Source organism: Heptranchias perlo, chromosome 27 (assembly GCF_035084215.1).
Source record: "Heptranchias perlo isolate sHepPer1 chromosome 27, sHepPer1.hap1, whole genome shotgun sequence".
Lineage (NCBI taxonomy): Eukaryota > Metazoa > Chordata > Chondrichthyes > Hexanchiformes > Hexanchidae > Heptranchias > Heptranchias perlo.
In genome coordinates this window covers 38,085,946-38,110,456 of record NC_090351.1, presented here as the reverse complement: position 1 = coordinate 38,110,456, position 24,511 = coordinate 38,085,946, and the positions used below count along the sequence as shown (strand labels likewise).

Below are 24,511 nucleotides of genomic sequence, written 5' to 3'. Positions count from 1 at the left end.
GTCACGTGATGAAACCTCCAGGAATACGTCCGGCCAGAGTTGGCAACCCCAACGGGAGGTCACGTGACGAAACCTCCAGGAATACGTCCGGCCAGAGTTGGCAACCCCAACGGGAGGTCGCGTGACGAAACCTCCAGGAATACGTCCGGCCAGAGTTGGCAACCCCAACGGGAGGTCACGTGACGAAACCTCCAGGAATACGTGCGGCCAGAGTTGGCAACCCCAACGGGAGGTCGCGTGACGAAACCTCCAGGAATACGTGCGGCCAGAGTTGGCAACCCCAACGGGAGGTCATGTGACGAAACCTCCAGGAATACGTGCGGCCAGAGTTGGCAACCCCAACGGGAGGTCATGTGACGAAACCTCCAGGAATACGTCCGGCCAGAGTTGGCAACCCCCTCCCCCTCCCCCCTCCTCCCCCCACCTCCCCTCCCCCTCCTCCCCCCACCTCCCCTCCCCCTCCCTCCTCCCCTCCCTCCTCCCCTCCCCCCCACCTCCCCCCCTCCCCCATTGATTTTGCCAACTCTGGATCAGAACAGGTGACATCATTGACACTGGGCAGGTCTGGGGGCATCTTCTCGCGAGATTTCCTTCCCCCACTCATCCCGAGATCTCAGCCGGGGAGAGGGGCGGGGCGGGGCGGGGCCCGGCCCGGCGCCGCGATCTCGCGAGAGTTGCGGAGTGTGCGCGCCGAGCGTGTGTTGATAAAGTTGTGATTTGGCGAGCGGGGCCGGGCTAAGATGGCGCTGGCCGGGGGCCGCGCCGCTCACAGCATCGATGAGCGGAAGCGCACCGGGGACGTGCTGCTGGAGGAGGCGGACCGGGTGGACTTCGGCGCTTTGCTTTTGTCGCAGCCCGTGTTGGAGGGGCTGCGGGAGGCCGGCTTCGAGCGGCCCTCCCCCATCCAGCTGAAAGCCATCCCCCTGGGGCGGTGCGGGCTCGGTGAGGAGGAGGAGGAGGGGATGAGGAGGGAGGGGGAGGGGATGAGGAGGGCGGGGGGGGGAGGGGATGAGGAGGGCGGGGGGGGGGAGGGGATGAGGAGGGCGGGGGGGGGGAGGGGATGAGGAGGGCGGGGGGGGGGAGGGGATGAGAGGGGTGGTGTTGGAATTGGTGGGGATGAGGGGGAGGAATTGGTGGGGATGAGGGGGAGGAATTGGGGGTGGGGATGAGGGGGAGGAATTGGAGGGGGTGGGGATGAGGGGGAGGAATTGGAGGGGATGAGGGGGAGGAATTGGAGGGGATGAGGGGGAGGAATTGGAGGGGATGAGGGGGAAGAATTGGAGGGGATGAGGGGGAAGAATTGGAGGAGTTGGAGGGGATGGTAGAGATGGAGGGGGTAGGGGTTAGTGAATGGGAGGTGAGATGAAGAGGGGAATGAGGGTGAAGAATAGGAAGGGAGGGGGTAGGGGATATGAGGGGGTGGTGATGGAATTGGAGGGGGGGATGAGGTGTTGGAATTGGAGGGGGGGATGAGGTGTTGGAATTGGAGGGGGGGGATGAGGTGTTGGAATTGGAGGGGGGGGATGAGGTGTTGGAATTGGAGGGGGGGGATGAGGTGTTGGAATTGGAGGGGGGGGATGAGGTATTGGAATTGGAGGGGGGGGATGAGGGGCAGGAGTTGGAGGGGATGGTAGAGATGGAGGGGGTAGGGGTTAGTGAATGGGAGGTGAGATGAAGAGGGGAATGAGGGTGATGAATAGGAAAGGAGGGGGTAGGGGATATGAGGGGGTGGTGATGGAATTGGAGAGGGAGGGGATGGAGTTGGAGGGGAGGAGGGGTTGGTAGAGATGGAGGGGGTAGGGGTTGGTGAATGAGGGTAGTGAATGGGAGGTGAGATGAAGAGGGGAATGAGGGTGAAGAATGGGAAGGGGTGGGCAATGGAGAGGTGAGATAGGTGTTGGGTGAGGAGGGGAGTGGGGTCAAGAAGGTCAGATGATGAGGGTGAGGAAGGGGATGGGGCAAGAAAGGGAGAGGGTGGAGGATTGGGCTCTACTGTTGTGCCTCTTATATTTGAATAACCTGCCAGTGCTCACTGTCTAGTCCATTGCAATCATAACAGCCACCTGGGTGAGGGAGCAAATGATGCCAGTGGCTTAGCAGGGTCAAAAATTGTGTCTCAATAATTATATATTTTAAAAAATATATTTATTTATCTTTGAGGGGTCTCCGGACAAGAATCTTATTTTGGGGTTCAGATGTTTTTAAATTGAGTAGATAAGGAATAAAAACCAAATGCTGGAAATAAATAGGTTATTGTGTGGTAGTAATGAAGGACCTCACTTAAAATATTAACCTGTTGTCTTTTAAATGCTGGCTGGTCTGCTGTATTTCCAGCTTCTGTGATTTTTATCTTTTTATAAATTTATTCTGTGGATGTGGCTGTTGCTGGCAAGGCTGGCATTTTATTGCCCATCCCTAGTCCTGAGAAGGTGGTGGTGGACTGTCGTCTTGAACTGCTGCAGTCTCTGGTGAAGGAGCTCCCACCCAGCTGTTAGATAGGGAGCTCCAGGATTTTGACCCAGAGACGATGACTGAGTGGCCGATATATGTCCAAGTTAGGATGGTGTGTGACTTGGAGGTGGTGTTCTTCCCATGTACCTGCTGCCCTTGACCTGCTAGGTGGTAGAGGTTGTGGGTTTGGGAGGTGCTGTCAAAGCGACTTGCTGCAGTATAACTGAGCAGATTTGTCCCAAAACAGTCATCAGTACACTCAGTGCTGGGGCATCGGTAACCACTAAAAATATTCCGATGGGTAGCTGACCACTCTTTGTAAAAAGTCTGCATAAGAAGCTTTCTGCAGTTCCTCAACATAAAGCAGTGACCTTGCATTGCTTTACATTCATTAGCTCCTTACTTCAGTTGCTTCCTCATAGTGACTTGGTAGGACTGCAGTAAAATGTGATTGTGGGAGTGGAAAATTTCCAGTTATGCTATGAAAGACACCCAGCAGGGTAATTAGTTTTTGTCTTTCCAAATCTGGGTTGTTTTTGAATGGAGCACTTACCTGCGGTAGAGTGAAGTCATGGTGATTGCTGTCATTGCTGGTGGCAGTGGTGGGAGCAATTTAAAATCATTAAGATTATTGTACTGCATTAAGCTAATTGGTTTGATTACAATACTTGATTGGTACCAATATTCTGCATGTGCTTAGTGACAGCACCGAGTATAACGAGTGCTGCACTTAAGATCACATTTTAAAATCTAAATTGGGCCATTTTGACGCGAGTGGGTTTATTCACTGATTAATGTCTCTTTCAGATCTGATTGTGCAAGCCAAGTCTGGAACTGGGAAAACCTGTGTATTTTCCACTATTGCACTGGACTCCCTTATCCTGGAGAATCCAGCAACACAGGTCAGCAGTGTTCCTGTAAAATGTACGGGGATTATTCTGAATTATAGTTGACTTCATCTTGCATATTCCTGTCACGTAATCTTGCCCGTTGTGTGTGATGGTGAAGTATTTGAGTCCAGTGCAGTATTGTCTCAAAAAATGTGTATTGGGGATTTCTTGCCTGGGGTTTCATGGAAGGCTATAGTTCAAGACTGGGCAGTTTATATTTCTCCTCTTCCTCCCCCTCCAACCTAGTTTTAAAACCTCAGTGGCTGGGGAGTTAGACACTAATCTCTCAGGGCAGTGTTTCGACACCATCTTTAGGATTGTCACAACTAATTTGGTGAAAGATTTTTTTTGTATAGCCTGGCTCAGTGCTCAAAGTTCTGTTGTTTCCATTATTTTTAAAAAGAGGGGCAATGCAAGGTGTTAATGTGACTGTTCTAAGGGTCTTGAGACAGGTAGCAACAAAACCTGCTCCAGAATCGAATTATCATGGCCATGGGAGAGCTCTGCACACAAGTGCTTGTATGCTATTTTAAAAAATTTGTTCTTGGGATGTTGGGTGATGCAGACAAGGCTACATTTTCCCCTTCTACATACGAGTCCGCCTTGCTTCTGATTCAGAAGGTCTTGGGTTCAAGTCCTATTCCAGAAAATTGAGAATGTAATCTGGACTGGCACTTCAGTGCGCTGCATCTGACTCGAGGTGCCTGTCTAATCTATTGGCACAGAGGGAAAAAATAACTTGGCCGTGAATCTTGTGTCAAACAAGTGAGCAGCATTTATCGCAAGAGATCTCATTCTGGGGAGAGCTGTGAGGGAGGGGCATTGAGCAGTATGCATTGAGCGCATCACTCCTAGTGGGTAAGTCACTGGCAGTATCAGTCTATATTAGCCCACTCTTAAACAAAGCAAGAACTGTTTTCAGGCTGTCCATCTTTCTATCCCGTTTCCCTTGACCCTGCGGCTCCAGATGCAGTTTGATTATTTTGCGGACTTGTCCATTCGCTACATATTTGCACCGGACGCTGTGCTGACGCTCCCATTTTCCGTGTTGCTTGCAGGTTCTTGTTCTGGCACCTACCAGGGAAATTGCCGTGCAGATCCATTCCGTCATTACAGCAATCGGCATTAAAATGGAGGCCCTGGAATGCCACGTCTTCATCGGAGGGACCCCGCTAAGCTTGGACAAAATGCGGCTGAGAAAATGCCACGTCGCGGTTGGCTCTCCAGGTGAGGGGAACCTGGAGAACGAGAACAGACAGACGGCCTCCTGTGATTCCCTCTGAGGCTGACACTGTATGAAATAAACAAAAAAAAACTGCCTTGGGGGTGGGGGGTTGTCAGTGGTAAAATTGGATAGCCGTGTGTTGAAGGATAGAATACTACAGCCTGGTCTTCAGTTGCTTCCAAGCCTTTATTCACAGATTTCCCTTACACACACACACACACACACACACACACTCTCTGCTCCCTAGCTAAGCTCTCCTATAAAAAGGATAGAAGGGAGTTCCCAATTGACACCCACCACCTGAATACAATTAACACTCATTGATATAAATCATCCAATTAACAAGGTGGGGCCCTGCCCCGTGGCGGGGGGGGGTCAATGAGGGGGTGGCCTGCGGATCAGTGGGGCGGTGCACTGACCAGTGCAATACTGAGCCTTTTAGGCCAAATCCAATCCCTGTGCTGAGTTAACAAAGAAAAACTTGCATTTATATAGCGCCTTTCACAACCTCAGGATGTCCCAAAGCGCTTTACAGCCAACAAAGTACTTTTTGAAGCGTAATGTTGTAATGTCGGGAAACACGGCAGCCAATTTACGCATAGCAAGACCCCACAAACAGCAATGTGATTGAAGGATAAATATTATCCAAGACACCGGGGAAAACTCCCCTTCTCTTTGAAATAGAGCCATAGGTTCTTTTATATCCACCTGAAGGGGGCATACGGGGACATCTCATCCGAAAGACGGCGCCCCCGACAGTGCAGCACTCCCTCAGAACTGCACTGGGAGTGTCAGCCTGGATTATGTGCTCAAGTCCCGGGAGTGGGGGCTTGAACCCATTACCTTTTGACTCAGCCGAGAAAAGCTACCAACTGAGCCACGGCTAACGATACTGCAGTACCTGCGAGTTATTTGCAGGTGCTCGATCTTTAGAAATTCGCATGCTGGAGTGTTTGTGGATATATTTGTGTGAAGGAAAGTTTTGATTTTAATTCCTTGTGGGGCACATTCCAATTAAAGGAAAGACCTCCATATTTACCGAAGGGCATTGCTTTCCCTTTTTCCAGGTCGCATTAAGCAGCTGATCGAGATCGGCTTTCTGCCGACGGCCAGTATACGCCTGTTCGTATTGGACGAAGCAGATAAGCTGCTGGAGGAGGGCAGCTTCCAGGAGCAGATCAAGTGAGTTGAACGTTTCCAATTCTGAGAAAGGGAAGCTGCAAAACCCATCCACATGGCGACTGTGGGAAGGGGGAGAAAATCAACTCTTTCCTTACAGTAAGGAAATAGCTTAATTGGAGGCCCAAATAAAAACGGAGAATGCTGAAAACACTCAGCAGGTCAGGCAGCATCTGTGGGAGAGAGAAACATTGTTAACGTTTCGGATCAGCAGTTCTGATGAAAGTCTCTCTCTCTCTCCACAGATGCTGCCTGACCTGCTAAGCGTTTGCGGCATTTTCTGTTTTTATTTCAGATTTCCAGCATTCGCAGTATTTTACTTATGTTTAATCGGAGGCCCAATTAGCTGTTCTTAACTCTTATTTTTCCCCATCTCTCTTGTAAACGCTGGATTCCTGGTGCCCTAGCTGCCTTCTGGTATCTGGCCCAGGAACCCATGGTGATTGAGGGTTTCAGAACTGTGTGCCAGTTTGCAGGCTGCCGTAGGTGCAGCAGTGTGTTAAGTATAGAGGAACAGGAGTAGGCCATTCAGCCCCTCGAACCTGCTCCGTCGATCAATCACTTGATGACTGATCTGTACCTTAACTCCATTTACCCATCTTTGCTCCATGTCACTTGATATCCTTGCCCAACAAAAATCCATCGACCTCCGTCTTAAATTTCATTTGATCCACAGCCTTTTTGGCGAGAGCGTTCAGATTTCTACGACCATTTTGTGTGGGGGGGGGAAATGTTTCCTGATTTCCCTCCTAAACGACCTAGCTCTAATTTTATGATGCCCTCTTGTTCTTGATTTCCCCCACCTGCAGAAATGGTTTCTCTGTATCTACTCTATCGAATCCCTTTTTATAATTTTAAACACTTCGATTAAATCACCCCTCAAACATTTATATTCAAGGGAATACTTGCCAAGTTTATGCAACCTGTCCTCATAATTAACTCTCAGCCCTGATATAATTCTGGTGAATCTGCATTGCATCCCTTCCAAGGCTCTACAGCCTCACCAGCAGGCTCTTAATGGGTACTGCAGCCCTGATTCTTAAATCATTATACAGTATTATGAGGCTTTGTTTTATCTCGAATTCTCTTATGCCTTGCATTTCCCAAATGAGCATGTACACACAAAATACATTGTCTGGTAGTATGCCACAACCTTAGTTGCTATGATCTGGATTGCACTGCCTGAAGCAGATTGAACAGTAACTTTCAAAAGGAAATTGGATATATACTTGAAAAAGGAAATATTTGCAGGGCTATGGGGAAAGAGCAGGGAAGTGGGACTAATTGGATAGATCTTTCAAAGAGCCGGCACAGGCACGATGGGCCTTCTGTGCTGTTTGATTCTATGTTAGAATTTGACAGCTCTATTTTTCTGATGAAGTGCAAATATATTTTTGAACACCATGTGCCAACCCATCAGGATGCTTAATTCTCCAAACCAAGCTAGTGAGAAATGCACAAGTAGAGTCTTTGCTTGTTTGATATGTGGTTATACTCTCCCCAACTAGGGACGCACCCAACTTTAGTTAAACCCAGGGGTCCTGCGCGCAGCTTGCTGAAAACTAACACTTGGGGCTGACCAAGTGAATGTGCAAGAGCTGCTGGATTTTAACAAATTAAAACCACACTGTTTTCTAATAAAACTGGCAAGCTTGCTGCTCGTCTAGATAGGACCACCCTACCTTTGTGGAGCCGAGTGGACAGAATCCCAGCCCACAGTTACAGGTCCCATCAATAAGGCAGACTGCTGGTCGATAATTGGCAGCGCCCTGGGATGCTCCCAGCTGTCTGGCTGCTGTATTGGATTGCTGAGCTTGCTACTGTTGTCAGTTGCCACCTTGGAGTCAAATAAACCCTATTTACCCCTTTTATACAGAAGACACATGTAAACATGGGATAGTCACTACTCGATTAGACAAATGTTAAGTGCATGTTTGAGCAAAGCTATTTAACTTTCAGCAGCACTCATCCACTACAATATGAAACCAAATGTCCAGCTTATAACCTGATTAAATAGGTACTGTGTGCACTGCCGCTCAAACATTCCTGAGTGTATGACCGCTTTGCTAATTGTCAGATGTGTGGACGTGCTCCCTGATGCAGGACAGGTGATTTGTACAGATGATTATGTGACTGGGTTTTCCTGTTGGGTGGAGCAACACCTGGGCTTTGTCCCCTGCTGTGCTGCTTTAGGAAGCTGCCAAGTGGAAGCCAGATGCTTGCACTCACGGACTGAAAACCAGGGGAGTCAGTCATGGCTCTCTTGCACTGCTAGGGCTCGACTGCTGGCGGAGTCCAGGGAGCAGCGCTCCTTTCTGTGGGGTCAACTGGGGAGGGGTGTGGTGTGGGGAGACTTTGGGGAGGGAGAATGCAGTAAGAAAAAAAACAAATGACAAAAAAAGCTTGCTAATTCAGGTCAGGGATGTGAAGTGGAGTTTAGATCACTTAATTCTGAACACTTGTGCTTGCAGTAGTCCCCAATATACCCTTCAAAATATTATTGCAAAATATATTTTAAACTTATAGCTGGTCATTAAAGTTACATTTTTTTAATGATAAATGTCTACCTTCAAAGTCCAAAAAGTTCCTTGCATTAATCCTCTTGAGACGCTACTGTGATTGTGGAGCAGCAGGGAGAGGTCCTAAGGATTTCCCTGTTGTTTCTCTATAGCTGGATTTATTCCTCGCTACCTTCAAATAAGCAGATGCTGGCATTGTCTGCAACGTACCCAGAGTCCCTGGCCCATCATTTAACGAGGTACATGAGGGATCCCAGCTTCGTCCGACTGAACCCCACCGATCCAGCACTCATTGGTGAGTTCCTGCAATTTACATTGTTTAATTGTTTGAAGTGTAAAAAAAACTGCAGTGGAGAGTCTACAGATGTAAAGAGCTCTCATCTTAGTGTTAGTGAGGAATAGTTGAACTCTTAAGTCAGTGGACTGGGTGGTGCAGTCAGCCACATTACCCCTGCAATCTGATTTGGAATCCAGCTGACACTGGTCGAGGTGCAAGACTTCCTTTTACCCCCCTCCAGTTTTAAGGGTACAGTTTTTTTTATAGTCTCAACCAAGATCCTAAGATGCATGTTAATGCCCCAAAATTGTGTCTTCAGTGAGGCCACCTGTATGACTGCAGTGGGAAATAAACCATCACACTGATGTAGTTGAATTACTCTTCTGTGATTGTGTTTAAGGCACATTGTTGGGCCAGTATAGAAGGAGCTTTACTCTGTATCTTACCTGGCCATTAACAGACTGTATACATCTGAAATGTACATTTGCTCAAAACCCATTCACATAAGAACAGGAGTGGGCCATTCAGCCCCTCGAGCCCGTTCCGCCATTGTTAGATTGTGGCTGATCTGTATCTTACCTCCATCTACCTGTCTTGGTTTCATCAGCTGCCTGAGTACAGAGCAGCCCGCAACTGTAGTATGGGTGCCAAAAAGTGAGTTCCATTCCCCAGGACTGACGCGTCTGCTCTTGATTTTGTTTAGTCTGAAAACTGAGGCGAAGGATTGGTCATAATCAGACTGACCCAAGACCCCTGACATCAGTGCTTAGTAATCAAGGGGCGGGGTGGCGATTTTTATTTTCCCCCTGCCTGGAATCGCCGGCACTTATCCATTTCCATATATATCACTGTGCAGGTGGAACACAAACCTTTTAAAACTCAAGCATTTGGATTTATATTTAGCACCTTATCACATTGTTGACGCATCTCAGTGCGTCACATAATGAATTATTTTTGGAGTGTGGTGAGCGTCATTACTTTGGCAGATGTAGCAGCCATTCTGCACAGGTAACTTTCCACACACAGCACTAAGGTGAATCACCATCCATTTTTCCCCTCGGTGGTATTTGTTGAGGGTGGAATGTAGGCCGGGACTTGGAGAGAACTCCCTGCTCTGCTTAATGCTGTGGGATCATTGGCATCAACTGGAGCAGATAGACAGGACCTTGGTTTAATGTCTCACTTCTGACAATGCAGTAATTTCCCTCAGTGCACCAGAGTGTCAGCGCAGTTAGAAGTGAGGGGCAAATAAAATGTGTTTTTAAAAAAAAAATGTAGCTTGCCAGTACTTACTAACATGGCTCACACATCCTTGAAGGTTTGCTACTTGGGGTGAGGTACTGGAGGGTGTCTGTCAGGGTGAGTGGAGAGCCTTCAAGAATGGGGGAGGAGGAAACCCGATGGGAGAGGGGGAAAAGAAACTTCTGATTTGTTCAAGAATCGGCTAGAAATAAGTAACAATTATATGCCATTTGTCACAGGCCAGTGTGTTGCAATTCCCACTGCTACGATAAAATCTTCACCTGTGCGTTTCTGAAACCTTTTCATCTGCTCTTTGCCCTTGGTACCTGCGAACAGCTTTGCGTCCTGAACCTTTGAAATAATTCCAGTGGGTCACCACAGTCCTTGTCGCCTCTTAATACTGTTGCTGTCCTGTAGATCAGTTACTGGGAGGGAGAGGGGAGGAGAGGCTGTACACCAAATGGACAGAACGGATGAATTGATGTTTCAGGTGTGGACCCTTCAACATTAACTGGTCTCTTCTTTCTACAGATGCTGACTAACCTGCTGACTGTTGCCAGCACTTTGTTTTTCGTTTGATTTCCAGTCTTTACAATTATTGTGTCTTTGCCGTTTGCTGCCCATTTTGTGATGCCCTTGAACGTTACTTCAATCACAGAACTTGATTAAGTAGATAACAGATTTCAAGCTTGAACCCAATGTTTTCACCAATTAAGTTTTTAAACCACTTTATTATTCTTTGAAGGCTGCCAGTTTTTTTTGTGCCCAACCCAACCCAACCCCCCCACTAAAATAATTACATAATGCACAAAAGCAAATAATCTTCCACCTAGAGATATTTCTGCCAATATGGTCCACTCCCCAAGGCGTTGTTTTGCTGGGCTACAATTCCACGGGAGTCGGCAGTAATTTGTCCAAAGCGGCCGCTTTTCACGTGAGCCTTGGCGTCGAGCATCGGCTGACTATTTGGCTGTGGACGGCATTGCAGGGATTGCTTGGTAGCGAGCCTGGGTGTGGTCCCTGGCACATCCTCTACTCTTCTTCACCCCTGCCGCCTCACCCCAGCTACTGTGAGGCGAATTGTAGCTCATTAATTGCTGCCCCAAACTTGGCACAGATCAGGAAGCAAACCTGTGTCCTCCCTTCTGACCTGCATGGCTCAGTACCAAACGATTTGGTGCATTTACCCACCTATTGATTGGGGGGGGTGGGGGGGCGTGGATTTATTAATCTTGTTTAGCACACTCAATATTGAGCTGTTATTTTATTTAGCCAGCTTTTATCGTCTCTGTTGCCTCCAAGACTATCCCTGACTTGAATGGTGAGAAAGCTCAATAGAAAGTTGAACTGTCTGTTCATAAAGGACCTGAAGAATCTATATGATTTATTTATAAACTAAACTATTGCTAATTGCAGGTAACATTTCATGTTGAAGAATGTACTTATTTTTTTGTTAGAGTATGTTAGACAATTAAGTGCGTTTGAGCCAGTCATACAAACGGGCACATCTGGTTGAAAATTGCCTCAGTGCTGATGTTTTTGTGTTGTGTCCATTTGTACTGTGGAAGGCCACGCAGCAACATAGTTATGATTCTGCCCATCCAAGCTTGTCTGGACAGGGTATTTGGAGTTGTACGACACTAGGGTTAGCTCACAGGTCTCGGATCAGAGCAATTTGAGTTGATGAATTGAGTATAATTACAAGATTGTTGCACACCACTAAAATCTATTGATTTAAGTATGACTTTTTTCCCCTCTAGCATGTTGTTACCAATACTCTAAACCTAGTGACGCATTGATTGATCTTTTACGACTATATGTAATGGAATAGCCAGTTTTTTATTTTTAAACCAGATGAATACTTTATCCAACAGGACTGAAGCAGTTTTACAAGGTTGTGAATTCCTACCCACTTCCACACAAGATCTTCGAGGAGAAAGTGCAACATTTACTGGAGTTGTTCAGCAAGATCCCCTTTAACCAGGCCCTGGTCTTCTCCAATCTACACAGCAGGTACAGCGAACGCATTCGCTATTCCTCTGCGCGTGGCATTATCAACGCAGCCTTTGTATCTGTACAGTAGAGTCTTGGGGTATCCCTAGTAACGCAGAGCGGGGATAGCAATGTATAAATGTTTGCCTAAACAATTTTACACCTGATGTCCTTTTTAAAAATAAGGCTATTTATTTATGCAAGTAAACTGTTTAATACAGATTTCCATCATGCCAGTCAGCAGTGGCTGGTAAGCAATGTGACACAGCACAGCAACGGACTTGAGTGGGACGCTGTTGGTTTGTATCTGGTGGGGGGGGGGGGGGTGCTGTTGGCCTGTATTTGGGGAGGGGGGCTGTTGGCCTGCATTTGGGGAGGGGGGCTGTTGGCCTGTATTTGGGGAGGGGGGCTGTGTGGTTACCTACATGGTGAGATCCTGGTCTTGCCTTCAGGGAAAGTGCTTTGTGGGAGGACAGTACGCACCATCGATCAGCATAGAGTTACGTTCGAGCGGGAGCCTCTCTGGGTCAGTTCATGTCAGAGAGAATTTACCGACTGCGCTGTTTAAGTCAGCTCCTTGCGATTTAAAATTTTTTACTCCCTCCTCTTGCCTTCAAAACACTCATGGTTGTATCAACAGCATGGGGAGAAGAGGTTATATCTTACTGGTTGAAAGTCAGATCCTGTGTAAACGGACAGATGAATGAAAAGCTTAGCCTTTCTTCCATGTTCTTCTTAAATTTTTCTCTCCGATCAGTGTTTTAGTAACTTTTCTGCTTTTATTTCAGAAATATTTAAAAAAAAATAACTTGTCGAAATGTCACTTAGAATAAATTTTGTGTCTTCCATGTTGTAATAGAGCCCAGCGCCTAGCAGACATTCTCACCTCGAAAGGACTTCCTGCTGTCTGCATTTCAGGTGAGTACAGTTCTGCGTTGCAGGTACTTATTGCTTGACTGCTCCAAATTTTGCATATTTGATGTTTTTAAAACTTAACCAGTCGGAATTCGAAGCCTCCACCTGTTCCCCTACCCTCTGATCTTCCTCCTTTCCTCTCCTAAAGGTGCTGACCTGTTGGGGTGCAGTTGTTTGGGGGCTGGTTGTTTTCTGGTATCTCCCCCTGAAGTTGGACCTTCATTCACGTGTGAACTTAGAGACTGAGAGTTGTTGAGCGGCTGTTCATCTGTGGAGAAAATCACAGCCCAAGCCTGATCGGGTCCTTGCCCAGTGCCCACGCATGCATTTTCCAGCAGGGATCACAGGGTAGCCTCCAGAATGGAATATTCCTTCCCTCTGGTACTGAGGCAAGTCATAGGCCCCCATCTGCTGTCCAGACTAAGATCAACTAACCCCGTATAGACCAGTTGAACTTGGGACTATCTGTATAGTTCATTTTCACATGGGGATGTTTATTGGTGCGTCATAGTGTGAGCACAATTAAATTATACAAAACCAAATATGTTGATTAAATGCAGTTCATTAATCCAGATGACCTTTATTTAAGCATGATGTTGCTTACAGCTCACAATATATTGCTTCTTTCCATTCATCATTTTTTTTTTCCCCCTTTACTTAGGTAGCATGAACCAGAACCAGCGACTTGAAGCCATGGCTAAACTAAAACAGTTTAAATGTCGCGTCCTCATTTCCACTGACCTGGTGAGTTTTCTAAGGCACTTGATCAACCAGCAACTCGGCTGATAGAGGGGCAGTCCTGCCACTGGGGGCTGGGAGTCTTCCAACACTGCTCCAGATAACCCTGAAAACCAATGCTCTTAACTGATCAGGTAGTCTCAGCTGGACAAGCAGTGGGGAGCTCACCAGTGATCTATCTGGCACGCTGCATCGTTTACCCGGTTACAATCCACTAACTTTATGTCCGTCTTGGTGGGCGGATAATGGTGGTGGGCCATGGCTCTCTGAACTTGAGTAAGTGAGTTGTGTTCCTATAGGGAAAGAGAATGCACTTCATATCAAGCAAACAAACTACTTTTGTGAATTTCATACTAGTTTAGATTGCAGTCTCCTGTGCATTGGCTATAGAAATCTAAGCACAGAAAGAGCCCATTTGGCCCTTTGTGCCTGTACTGGTGCCAGTTTGATATCAGCTATCCCCTTGGATCCCATTTTCCTGCTTTTTTTTTCCCTTGTAGCCCTTAATGTCTTCCTTCAGGTGTTTATCCCAATCCTACTTGTGTTATTGACTCAGTTACCTGTTGTAATGCACTCTTTATTCTAATAACCGTTGCATAAAAAAATTCTTTTCCCCCCTCCCTTCATGCTTCTAGTATTAATCCTAGATTTATGCCTTGTTACCATACCACAGCGCACTGGAAATGATCTTTAACTATTTAAAGAACTTGCATTTATATAGCGACTTTCACAACCTCAGGACATCTCAAAGTGCTCAAGGCAGCCAATTTGCGCACAGCAAGTTCCCACAATCAGCAATGTGATAATGACCAGATAATCTATGTTTAATGATGTTGGTTGTGGGTTAAATATTGGCACCGGGGAGAACTCCCCTGCTCTTCAGTTAGTGCCATGGGATCTTTTGCGTCAACCTGACGTATTTAGATTGCTTTGCGCACATGTTGGACGCCCAAGAATAACTTCATAATTTACACCCAGAAGAAGTGTATTGACATCACTGATTTAGCAAACTACCAGTGTTCGGGGCTCGATACGAGCTTTATCTGGAGTTATGTCCTGGAGAAACTGTCTGTAAATTGTACAGCACAATCTGACTTCTATCACTGGACAATTATCTAATGTTGACAAAGCTCACTGAGATCCTCTAGTGGTAGCTGCTGGTTATTGCAGTATTGTGTTCATTGTACTGAAAATATATGGGGGTAAAATGTTCAGCAGGGCTTCTCCTGATCTCTCACCGTGACTTTGGCAGAAACAGCTGTTTATGCTGTTTCTGCGGGGGATGTTGAAAGCCGCCCCGAGGAAATTTTATTCTGTAAATTTTTAGGAACAACTAGATGCAAACAAGCCTGTCCCCTTTTATTAGATCAACCTCACCTACCTGCATTCTCACCATATCCCTCGATGTTTTCTGTCTCTAGAATTGCGTCTAATTAGTTTTGAACCCATTTGCCAGCTTGGCTCAGTTATTAGGAACATAGGAACAGGAGTAGGCCATTCAGCCCCTCGTGCCTGCTCTGCCATTTGATAAGATCACGGCTGATCTGTGATCTAACTCCATATTACCTGCCTTTGGCCCATATCCCTTAATACCTTTGGTTGCCAAAAAGCTATCTATCTCAGATTTAAATTTAGTAATTGAGCTAGTATCAATTGCCGTTTGCGGAAGAGTGTTCCAAACGTCTACCACCCTCTAAGTACAAGGGTTGTGATTTTAAGCCCCGCTCCAGGGCTTGAACACATAATCTAGGCAGATAATTGCTGCGTTGTTGGAGGTTCAGTCTTTCAGATTGGGATAGTAAACAAAAGCCACATCTGCATGTTCAGATGGATGTGAAAGATCACTTGGCATTATTTAAAGAGGGAATTCTCCTGGTGTCCTGGCCAATACTGCTCCCTCAACCAGCATCACCAAAAAAACAAACTAACTGGTCATCCTTCTCATTGCTGATGTGGGATCTTGTTATGCCCACGATGGCTGCGGCATTTATTTATGTAACCATGGTAACAGCAGAATATAATTTATTATACGCGAAGCACTTTAGGATGTTTATGATGTGATGAGGTGCTGTATAGCTGCAGTGGCAGAAGGGTCGGTAACCAGAGGGGACAGATTTAAGGTGATCGGCAAGAGAGCCAGAGGCGACATGAGGAAACATTTTTTTAAGCAGCGAGTTATGATCAGGAATGGGCTGCCTGAAAGGGCGGTGGAAGCAGATTCAATAGTAACTTTCAAAAAGGAATTAGATAAATACTTGAAAGAAAAAAAATTACAAGGCACTGGGGAAAGAGCGGGGGAATGGGACTAATTGGATAGCTCTGTCGAGGAGCTGGCACAGGCATGATGGGCCGAATGGCCACCTACTATGATAAATACAAGCTTTTTTTTTAATTCTCTCCTGTTCGCATCCCTTCCCTGGAAACTTATTCCACGACTTTATTACCATTTGGAATGAAAAGTTCCCTGTTTATTCCTAATTTAGTTTTTAACTTGTCCCTGGTATTTGAGCCTTCACCATAGTGAACGCACTTTCCTGTTGAATTAGGGTGTCTTTACACTGTTGGGTCCTAGACCAGTAGACACCTGAAATGTTAAACCCTGGAATTTACTTTAGTGATGGAGAACCCCTACTGTTCCCTAACTTGCTGAACCAGACTGCAGTGTCTGCTGATGAATACTATACATGCATGATACCAGGTTATGTTTGTTCTCTGGATTAGTTCTGCAATACTGTTGAACTTAACAGAGAACGAGAGGCGAGATGAGAATTGTTTTTACGCCGCGTGCTATGATCTGGAATGCACTGCGTGAAAGGGTGTTGGAAGCAGTTTCAGTATTAACTTTCAAAAGGAAATTGGATGTATGCTTGAAGGGGAAACATTTGCAGGGCTATGGGGAAAGGGCAGGCACAGGCACGATGAGCCGAATGGTCCCCTGCGCTGTATGATTCTATGAAAATCCAGAAATATATCCATAATTCTTATCCCTTTGTAAAGAGGGAGATTGTTTTCCTTCTAATTAAGCCAATTTTCTGTTGAATATCATTTTAAAAAAAAAACATTGAGCTCCCTGAGCCGCACAAACCTGGAAGGTGTCCAGGTCCATCAGTGTACGTTACGTCAGCTGAGGCAGGGGCAGTGATGTTACAGTTGGCCTCCATTTCCTCAGTTAGGGAAGCGAGCCATCAGTCATCGTGCAAGTTATTGATTGCAATACAGCGGCCCCTTTTGGAAAGTTTGTATGTGGGCAACCAGTTGGTACAGGGTTGAACATGGCTGGGCTGCTTTCTCCCTTCTTCCTTCCTCCCTCGCCCCGAGATTCCACGATATGCACATGGTGGCCCACAGAAATTAAAAAAGCTTGGACGCTACTACACTAGTCCACGGGGTTTTGGGGGGGGGGGGCGGTGGGGGAGGAAGAAAGGAAGATACACATGGATTTACTATAGTGTAAAGGTGTTCTTTATTTATAAAGCATTTTGTGTCTTTCTCTTTCAGACTTCCAGAGGAATTGATGCAGAGAAAGTGAACCTGGTTGTTAACCTTGATGTTCCCCAGGACTGGGAGACCTATATGCACCGAATTGGAAGAGCCGGCCGCTTTGGTACGAATTACATAGAATGATGTAGAATGTGTAGCACGGAAACAGGCCATTAGGCCCTACAGGTCTAAGCCAGTGTCTGTGCTCCACACGAGCCTCTTCCCACCTTACTTCATCTAACCCCATCAACATATCCTTCTATTCCTTTCTCCCTCATGTACTGAAGATGTTTTGCGGCTTTCTGAAATTACTTTATGACGGGTGTTTCAAGAAAATGGCAATACGAATGTTTTTACAAATCCATGTGTAAAAGATTGAACTCTTCTGAAATTTAACTTCAGGTCCTATTATTTTTTTTTTAAAAAAAAGCAAACCAAGCATTGGGTTCATTTCTAGAATTGAAAAACGGAGAAGTTATATTAAACTTGTATAGAACCTTGGTTAGATCACACTTGGATTACTGTGCACAGTTCTGGTCTCCATATTATAAAAAGGATATAGAGGCACTGGAGACGATACAAAAAATATTTACAAGGATGATAACAGAACTGAGATTTTACCTATCAGGAAAGACTGGAAAGGCTGGGGCTCTTTAGAAAAGAGAACGCTGAAAGGTGACCTGCTAGAGGCCTCTAAGAAAATTAAAGGGTTTGATAGGGTAGACGTAGAGAAAATGTTTCCACTTGTGCGGGAGTCCAAAACTAGGTCATAAATATAATAGTCACTAATAAATCTAATAGGGATTTCAGGAGAAACTTCTTTACCCAAAGAGTGGTAAGAATGTGAAACTCGCTACCACAAGGAGTAGTTGAGGCAAATAGCGTAGATGCACTTAAGGGGAAGCTAGATAAACGCATGAGGGAGAAAGGAGTAGAAGGATATGCTAATAGCCGGTTGATGAAGTAGGGAAGGAGGAGGCTTGTGTGGAGTATAAATGCCGGCATAGACCAGTTGGGCTGAATGGCCTGTTTCTGTGCTGTAGACTCTTACCACATTTCTGTGAATTAAAGGGAAGGAACTAAATTGCTTCACTGTCCTAAATGTGATAAAGGGAGATGCCTCTGCTCTTGCTGACATCTCTCTTCCTCTGGTTTGTGCTTGAGAACTGCTAGTTTAGAGGCATCTTGGGAGTAGGCATTTTGGGATGTAATGAAATTCCCAGTCTGCTCTCAATGCCACGGATGGGAACAGTGGATTATGGGTTGAATGTACTTTCCCTGTCAAAGCAGTAATCCAATTAGGAGATTGATGCAATGTCCCTGAACCCACGGTGAAGCCTGAGTGGTTTATGGCTGTTGTCTGCACCTGGAGATTGGATTATTCTGTAAACCCACATGTTGCTTTTTACCACATGCAGTCGGCAACTTTCCTTACCTGTTCAGACGTGTGAATAATAACTCTGCCATCTCGAGCCTGCAGCATTGCTGGGCTCAAGCCCCACTCCCAAGATTTGAGCGCACAATCTAGGCTGACACTCCAGTGCAATACTGAGGGAGCGCTGCACAGTCAGAGGTGCCCTCTTTCGGATGAGACATTAAACCGAGGCCCCGTCTCCATGTTCAGATGGACGTAAAAGATTCCACGACGCTATTCAAAGAAGAGCAGGGGCGTTCTCCTGGTGCGCTGGCCAGTATTTATCCCTCAAGCAATGTTGTTAACATCAGATTAATTGATCAATTATCTCATTGCTGTTTGGGCCTTGTTGTTCACAATTGGCTGCCATGTTTGCCTACATAAGTAACTGCACTTCATTGGCTATGAAGCGCTTTAGGATATGAAAGGTGCTATACAAGTGCAATCAAAGCCTTGCAGCCCACCTGTCAGTACCCAGTAAGACCTGCTGGAAAGTGGCCGTTGGGGGATATGGGCTCTGGACGTCATTGAGCTTGCCTGTGAAGCCCTCCACAGTTGAATAACCTCATGCTCCAGGCTCTCTCATGAAGGAATGACCATTAAGGGGAGGTACTGGAGGGCTGTTAGTGGAATCATATCCCAACATGAGTCAGTGCCCTTAGAAAAGCGGAGGAGAAAATTATAAGGGGAAATTTACAATTTTTTATAAATGTAGCATCAATGAGTCCTTTTGTATGCTAGAAAAAAACCTTCTTGCATCTTAATTTTCTTTTGATGTTTATTCAGGCACTCAAGGCTTGGCTGTAACATATTGTTGCCGTGGGGAAGAGGAGAATGAGTTGGGCCTAATAGCACATCGATGCAATCTTCAGCTCCTGTGTCTGCCTGGTAGGTGAAGACTGTGAATTTAATTGAAAGTGCGATCTGCTGCTAAATTACTTCTAATTGGAGCTAAGTTGTAAGTAGGAAACTAACCGTTGCAAAATGTCTCATTTTTAGGATAACTTACTGACCCCATTTTATTCCAGTGTCCCTTTAATGCTACACAATCCTAACTGTTAAGTAGACAGAGCCTCTGGTCAGTCATCGTTTAGTTATTTGTTGAGGAAAATGTGCAGATTGGAAAATGTTTGTAAGTTTCAGGCTGCAGACGAAAAGTACCCAGCATAAAGTGACTGTCTTTTTAAAAAAAGATGTTTTGCCTCTAACAAAATGTGACATCTAGTTTGTGACGGGGTAAAAGCATGCATTAGGCATAATGGTTTTATATACGTGTAATTAACAGATCTCCTGTGGCATTGCTCATGGTATGTTGGATTATGATGTTGTATAAGGTATTAACCCTTCTGTCCTTATAATACATAATGTACTGCTCTGCTGCTAAAGTGAAGCAATGTGCTTTGAGGCAACACATTCTAAATGCTGTTAAGTAAACACTGCTTAAGGTCAATCAATTACACATACGACTGGAAAGGTGAGGTCCAGTTCTGGCCTTGTATCTGTTAGACAGTGCAATCTTGTGGCAGTTAAACGCGGAAATCCAGAAGTTGCTGTTCGAGATGCGCCGTTAACTTTGTGAAATATCACTGTCTGGCTCACCATTGAAATGCATTGAATGGCGTGAAGTTGCTGTATTTGGCAGTAGATACGAACTAAACTCATCACTGAAAGTTAACTCCTGTCCATTTCAGTCTAAGTACACTTTTAACGGTGTGATAAGTGTTAATTACTGCCAGTCAACCCCTCTGGCACTGAAAATTAACTAGTAAAAGTATGGCGGTTTTAATTGTTGGAGATTTTAAAAATGTTAATTTTTTTTCCTTTTGCCTTTTTTTCTCTCAATCCAATCTTTCTTTCCCTCTTTATTTCTGTAGCTGATTTGACATCCACTCTGAGTTACACTTCCTTCTCAGTCCTTGTGCTGTTAATTTCACAATCCTTCAGTCTGATTGGTTAAGGAGATGCCCTGTTGCTTGCCCTGTTCACTCTGGTCCTGGATGCCCTGTTTCCCTCACTGCGACGTTATCAGCTCGCACTTTCAGCAACCATGCAGAAAATTGAAAAAACCTAAAGGTGCAAAGGCAAGTCTAACTAACGGCCAGTGCCGTCAGGTACCCTGCACGGCAATTTATGGCCCAATATCTTCGCATGTGTTGGCAAGCCTGCTTTTTGAGCATCCCCTCTCAAAGCTGTTCAGCTGGTACTGGATATGGATTGAGGGTAAGCAGCTTCATTCAAAGCACAGGGCAACAGCCTTATTCAGGACATGCATGATGGAAGATGAATTGTGAGCTGTCAGAACTAGAATGATTTTAGCACAGAGTGTACAGGTGTAGTCAGCTGGGACTGAATTTCCTGACAGGGATGTGTAGTGATTGGGATGGAAAGGCATGATTACTGTTTGACCTACAAGTTGATATCCTCTGTGAATCTTCTTTCTTTGGGGAATGGGAAAAATAAAGTTTAAAACATCACATTCCTCTTGAGTAGGTGATGCATGTTTTTAAATAACAACTCCGTCGTGCATTTGTACATTCCTGGAGGTGGACCAGCTTATGAATAAAGCTAGTGCCTAGCTTCCCCCAGTGGTTTATTGGGGAAATACGCTGCCTGGTAAAGTACCAACCCATGTAGACTGGAAGCTGCAAGGTTTTATCCCTGGACTCCGTTGAGTTAGCTGGTTCCAACCAGTGCAGCTGGGCGGTGAAGGAGGGAAAATCAGCCAGGGTTCACGCTGCCGATTTTCCGTCTGGCGATTCCTGTTGGTGCGTATGTGGACGTCTGGTGAGCTCAGTATTGTACCCTACCCCCCGCCCCCCTCTCCAGTCCTCTCCCCGACAAGAGGTTTCAAGAGTGTAAGTTGAAGGGGGACGAACAGACTCTGTATGGGCTTTGCTATGGCTTCTTTACAATTCCTTTTTGTTTTTTGATAGATCCAATTCCACCAGGATTACTGGAAGAGCCCGTTGATTGGGATGTAGAAGTCATCAAGGTGCAAAAGGCTGAGAATTCATCCCTTGTGGAGACTTCACCACCCATTGAAACAGGGCCCTCAAGTGGTGTGAAGCAGCAGAGCACAGCCCCTGACCCACTGTCGCTGCGCAGTGTCGAACTTACCGGAAACAAAGTCACGAACAAGAAGGTTCAGAAATCGAGGAAAACACTGACGGCAAAAGAACCCCAGGAACTATTCGGGGGAGAGGGTGGAAGGACGACCAACGATAACGCCGGCTACATACCCGACGATGACATCAAAATGAAAGTCCGATCGAATCTCCGAGACTCTCTGTCCTGTGAGGGACCCCAGTCGTTAACCGGAGAGGCCACCATCACGCTTCAAGAGAGGAAGGCTCTGCAAGAATCGCTCCCAAAAATCCCGCCCTTAACATTGTTTAAGAAAAGACCGAAACGTGGGAAAAGGTCGATGAGTTTTGTGGAAATTGTGGAAGATTACGAGAGCTTCCTCACCGATCGGAATGAGAACCCGGTGGAAGTAGTGAGACGGCAGACCGGCTTCGCCGGGGTTTTGAAGGAGCAATCGGTGAATGAAACTGAAGATTCAGAAACCCGGGAGCTGATGCCGCGTGAGCAGAACAGTTACCTGTTTTTAAGCAACAGGGATATGATGTGTTTGCGCACTTCTCAAAAGTGGGCAAAGCCTCCGGCACTGGATCTCCAAGACCCCAGTGATTCCAGTTCCACTACAAGCTCTTCGACAAGAAGCAGGACAAGCAGTAGAGAATCATCCACTGAGGCAGAGATGCCGGTTATCACAGCAGTCCGTGACGAAGACCTGCTGAGGAAAGTGCCGAGCCCAGGGCTGGTGGTTTCTGGTAACTCCAGTCGGAAGAGCCTGCCTGATGTCCAGCCCCCGGCCCAGCGAGGGGGCTTTGCTGGGCGCGCAGATTCTGATTCCTCCTCCAACACGACTTCCAAAAGGCAGCTTGAAAATGATGCAAGATTAGGTCCGAAAAGCACCTCTAGTGAAGGCTCGCCTCCTAAGGGCAGTGTCAAAAGGTCTAAGGGTAATCCCAAGTTTGGATCGGCTGCGACTGCCAAAGCTCCCAGTGCCACACAGGCGAGCAGAAAGGATGCATCGTGGTCTTCTGCGGAAAGCAGGTATGAGCCACCCGCTGACCCGGAATGTTCCGGTGATTACTGGAAGGCTTACTATCGGGCCTGGCGCAGTTACTATGCTACCATTGGGTATCCTTACTATGGTAGCTCTGAGAGAAATTCTGATTGGCTGAAAGCTTACCAGATGAACTCTGTGTACCTGCAGGAACTGTTCAAACCGTAAATGATGAGGTAATGTTTAGCTTTTTATTGGTAATCCACAGTAGAACATTTTGTGCTACGACAATAAAGATTTCACCCTTGTGATCTATTTTGGTATCAGTCTTTTAACAATACCTGAGGCGATGCCGTGGTTTTGGTGTACGAGCGTACAAAACTGACGGGCCGGAAAAGACCAGATGGTGCATCAAGCCTCCCACCATGATGGCAGGAGCATCGTGACTAAACGCTACTTCCCCCTCCTTCCCCCACCCCTGCGTTCCATATAATCTCCTGGGAGGGGCAAAAAAACAGGGGTGGAGGGGGAAGCTTGGGGCCAATAAAGAAAAAAATACTCTGGAAAATTCCTCACAGCCCTCTCCCCTCCCTTCTTCCCCCGCCCCCCCTCCCCCCACCCCCAGGCAATCAAAACCAACCCAGGAGATCACATGGACCAGAAAATGTGCCATGGATTGGTGGAATAGGGATTTAAGTTGGCTTTCAATCAGTAACTTGCCCATATTAATCAGGGCCCAAGAGCCGAGGCCAGACATACTCCTCTCACTGAGCATGGGTTTGAGCCCTGGCAAGTACAATTCTCATGACCACAGCATGGACGTGGAAACTGGGTTCGAACTAGGCCCAGTTTTAGTTGAAAGTTTCCTCTGTGCCAGTCGTGTATTGAGTGAGTGACTGGGACATCTCAACTCATTGCCACAGCATCAAACTCTACTTTGACATCTCCCAATGGCCATGTGGCTGGGTAGGGAGGGGAATGAAACTAGTGCTGGCTTTTCTGAGACTGAGGTTAAAGTGGAGCGCATTAGAGAGAGCTTTCCCGCGTGTCTGGTTCTGGGAGTGTTTGGTGTAAACACGGGGCTAGTCCCTAACATCAAAGCACCTCACCCTGACTAGCACAAGTGCAAAACTTTGACAAGTTTGCTGCTGCGGAATTATACCTTGGCTCTTAAATGTTTTTCCTGTTTGGTTTTACAATGATTTGATTTAATGAAATAAAGTTTTTAATTTAAAAAAAAACTAGCCAAGATCTACTACTGTTAGAAATTTAGTGATCTGTCACTGACGTTTGCCATGGGTCAGATGACAGATTTACTGCCAAGCATGAAACTAAATCCGCACAGGCCTGAGGGTTCAAGTTGTCTATAATGAGTTGGCTAACCTCAGCCGAGCTGCTACAATTGGCCTTGGTGTCTTTGGATGTGAGCTGAAGACAGGATTGGGCTTGTTCAAAACTCGGCTGCCTGTTTCCTGCCCTGCATAACCCACTAGCCTGTTGTTCCTGTCCTCACTGGCTCCCTGTCGCCCAATGCATTCGATTTTAAAAATCCTAGTCATTTTTAAATCTCTCCACTCTATCTTAGCAATTCCCTCCTTGACTCTGCAATTCCTCCTCACCATTGGTGTCAGGGATCTTTTCAGTTGTCTTGATCCTACTTTCCTGATCTCCCTCCCTAAACCCAACCCCCTCCACTTCTCTCTGCACCTTTTAAAACTTTAGCAAAACCCTTTTTTTAAACCATGTTTTTGGCCACCCCTCTCCACAGCTCTGTATTGGCTCTTTATTCCTTTTATTACATCTTTTTTCCCTTTGTAAAGCATCTTGAGACATTTTCTATGTTAAAGGTGCTAATGAAGTGCCATTTTGGGAGGCTTTGCTATTAGCACAGAGCCTCACTAGGGGTGAGGGTGGGTGGGTGAGAGAATTGGGGTTAGTGTTACAGCCCCATCTCCTGATCTGTTTTAGCATCAAGTCAGGCTTCATACAGTGGGATCGGAGCCTTGCCAATTATCCTTAATGTGTCAACTCTGAAAAGAAAGACTTGCGTTTATATCGTGCCTTTCACGACGCCCCAAAGCACTTTACAGCCAATTAAGTACTTTTTGAAGTGTCAC

The 24,511-nt window shown here is 46.2% G+C and overlaps 1 protein-coding gene across 1 annotated transcript; it reads left to right on the top strand.

The window, feature by feature from the left end:
• The first annotated feature begins 701 nt into the window (after positions 1-701).
• Positions 702-22,709, top strand: ddx20 (DEAD (Asp-Glu-Ala-Asp) box polypeptide 20). Its single transcript, XM_068007680.1, has 11 exons — positions 702-942; positions 3,259-3,353; positions 4,400-4,568; positions 5,634-5,748; positions 8,417-8,559; positions 11,658-11,796; positions 12,635-12,693; positions 13,352-13,434; positions 16,927-17,032; positions 19,109-19,210; positions 21,256-22,709. The coding sequence occupies exons 1-11, from the start codon at positions 741-743 to the stop codon at positions 22,620-22,622; spliced, it is 2,580 nt and encodes an 859-aa protein (XP_067863781.1). The 5' UTR covers positions 702-740; the 3' UTR covers positions 22,623-22,709.
• The last annotated feature ends 1,802 nt before the right edge of the window (positions 22,710-24,511 follow it).

What these genes read in the sequence shown, in the direction of transcription:
- ddx20 (XM_068007680.1), top strand. Translation starts at nt 741, where the DNA reads ATGGCGCTGGCCGGGGGCCGCGCCGCTCACAGCATCGATGAGCGGAAG. An exon ending in TTCTCCAATCTACACAGCAG is followed by an intron (nt 11,797 to 12,634) that starts GTACAGCGAACG and finishes ATGTTGTAATAG; the next exon opens with AGCCCAGCGCCTAGCAGACA. An exon ending in TCAGCTCCTGTGTCTGCCTG is followed by an intron (nt 19,211 to 21,255) that starts GTAGGTGAAGAC and finishes GTTTTTTGATAG; the next exon opens with ATCCAATTCCACCAGGATTA.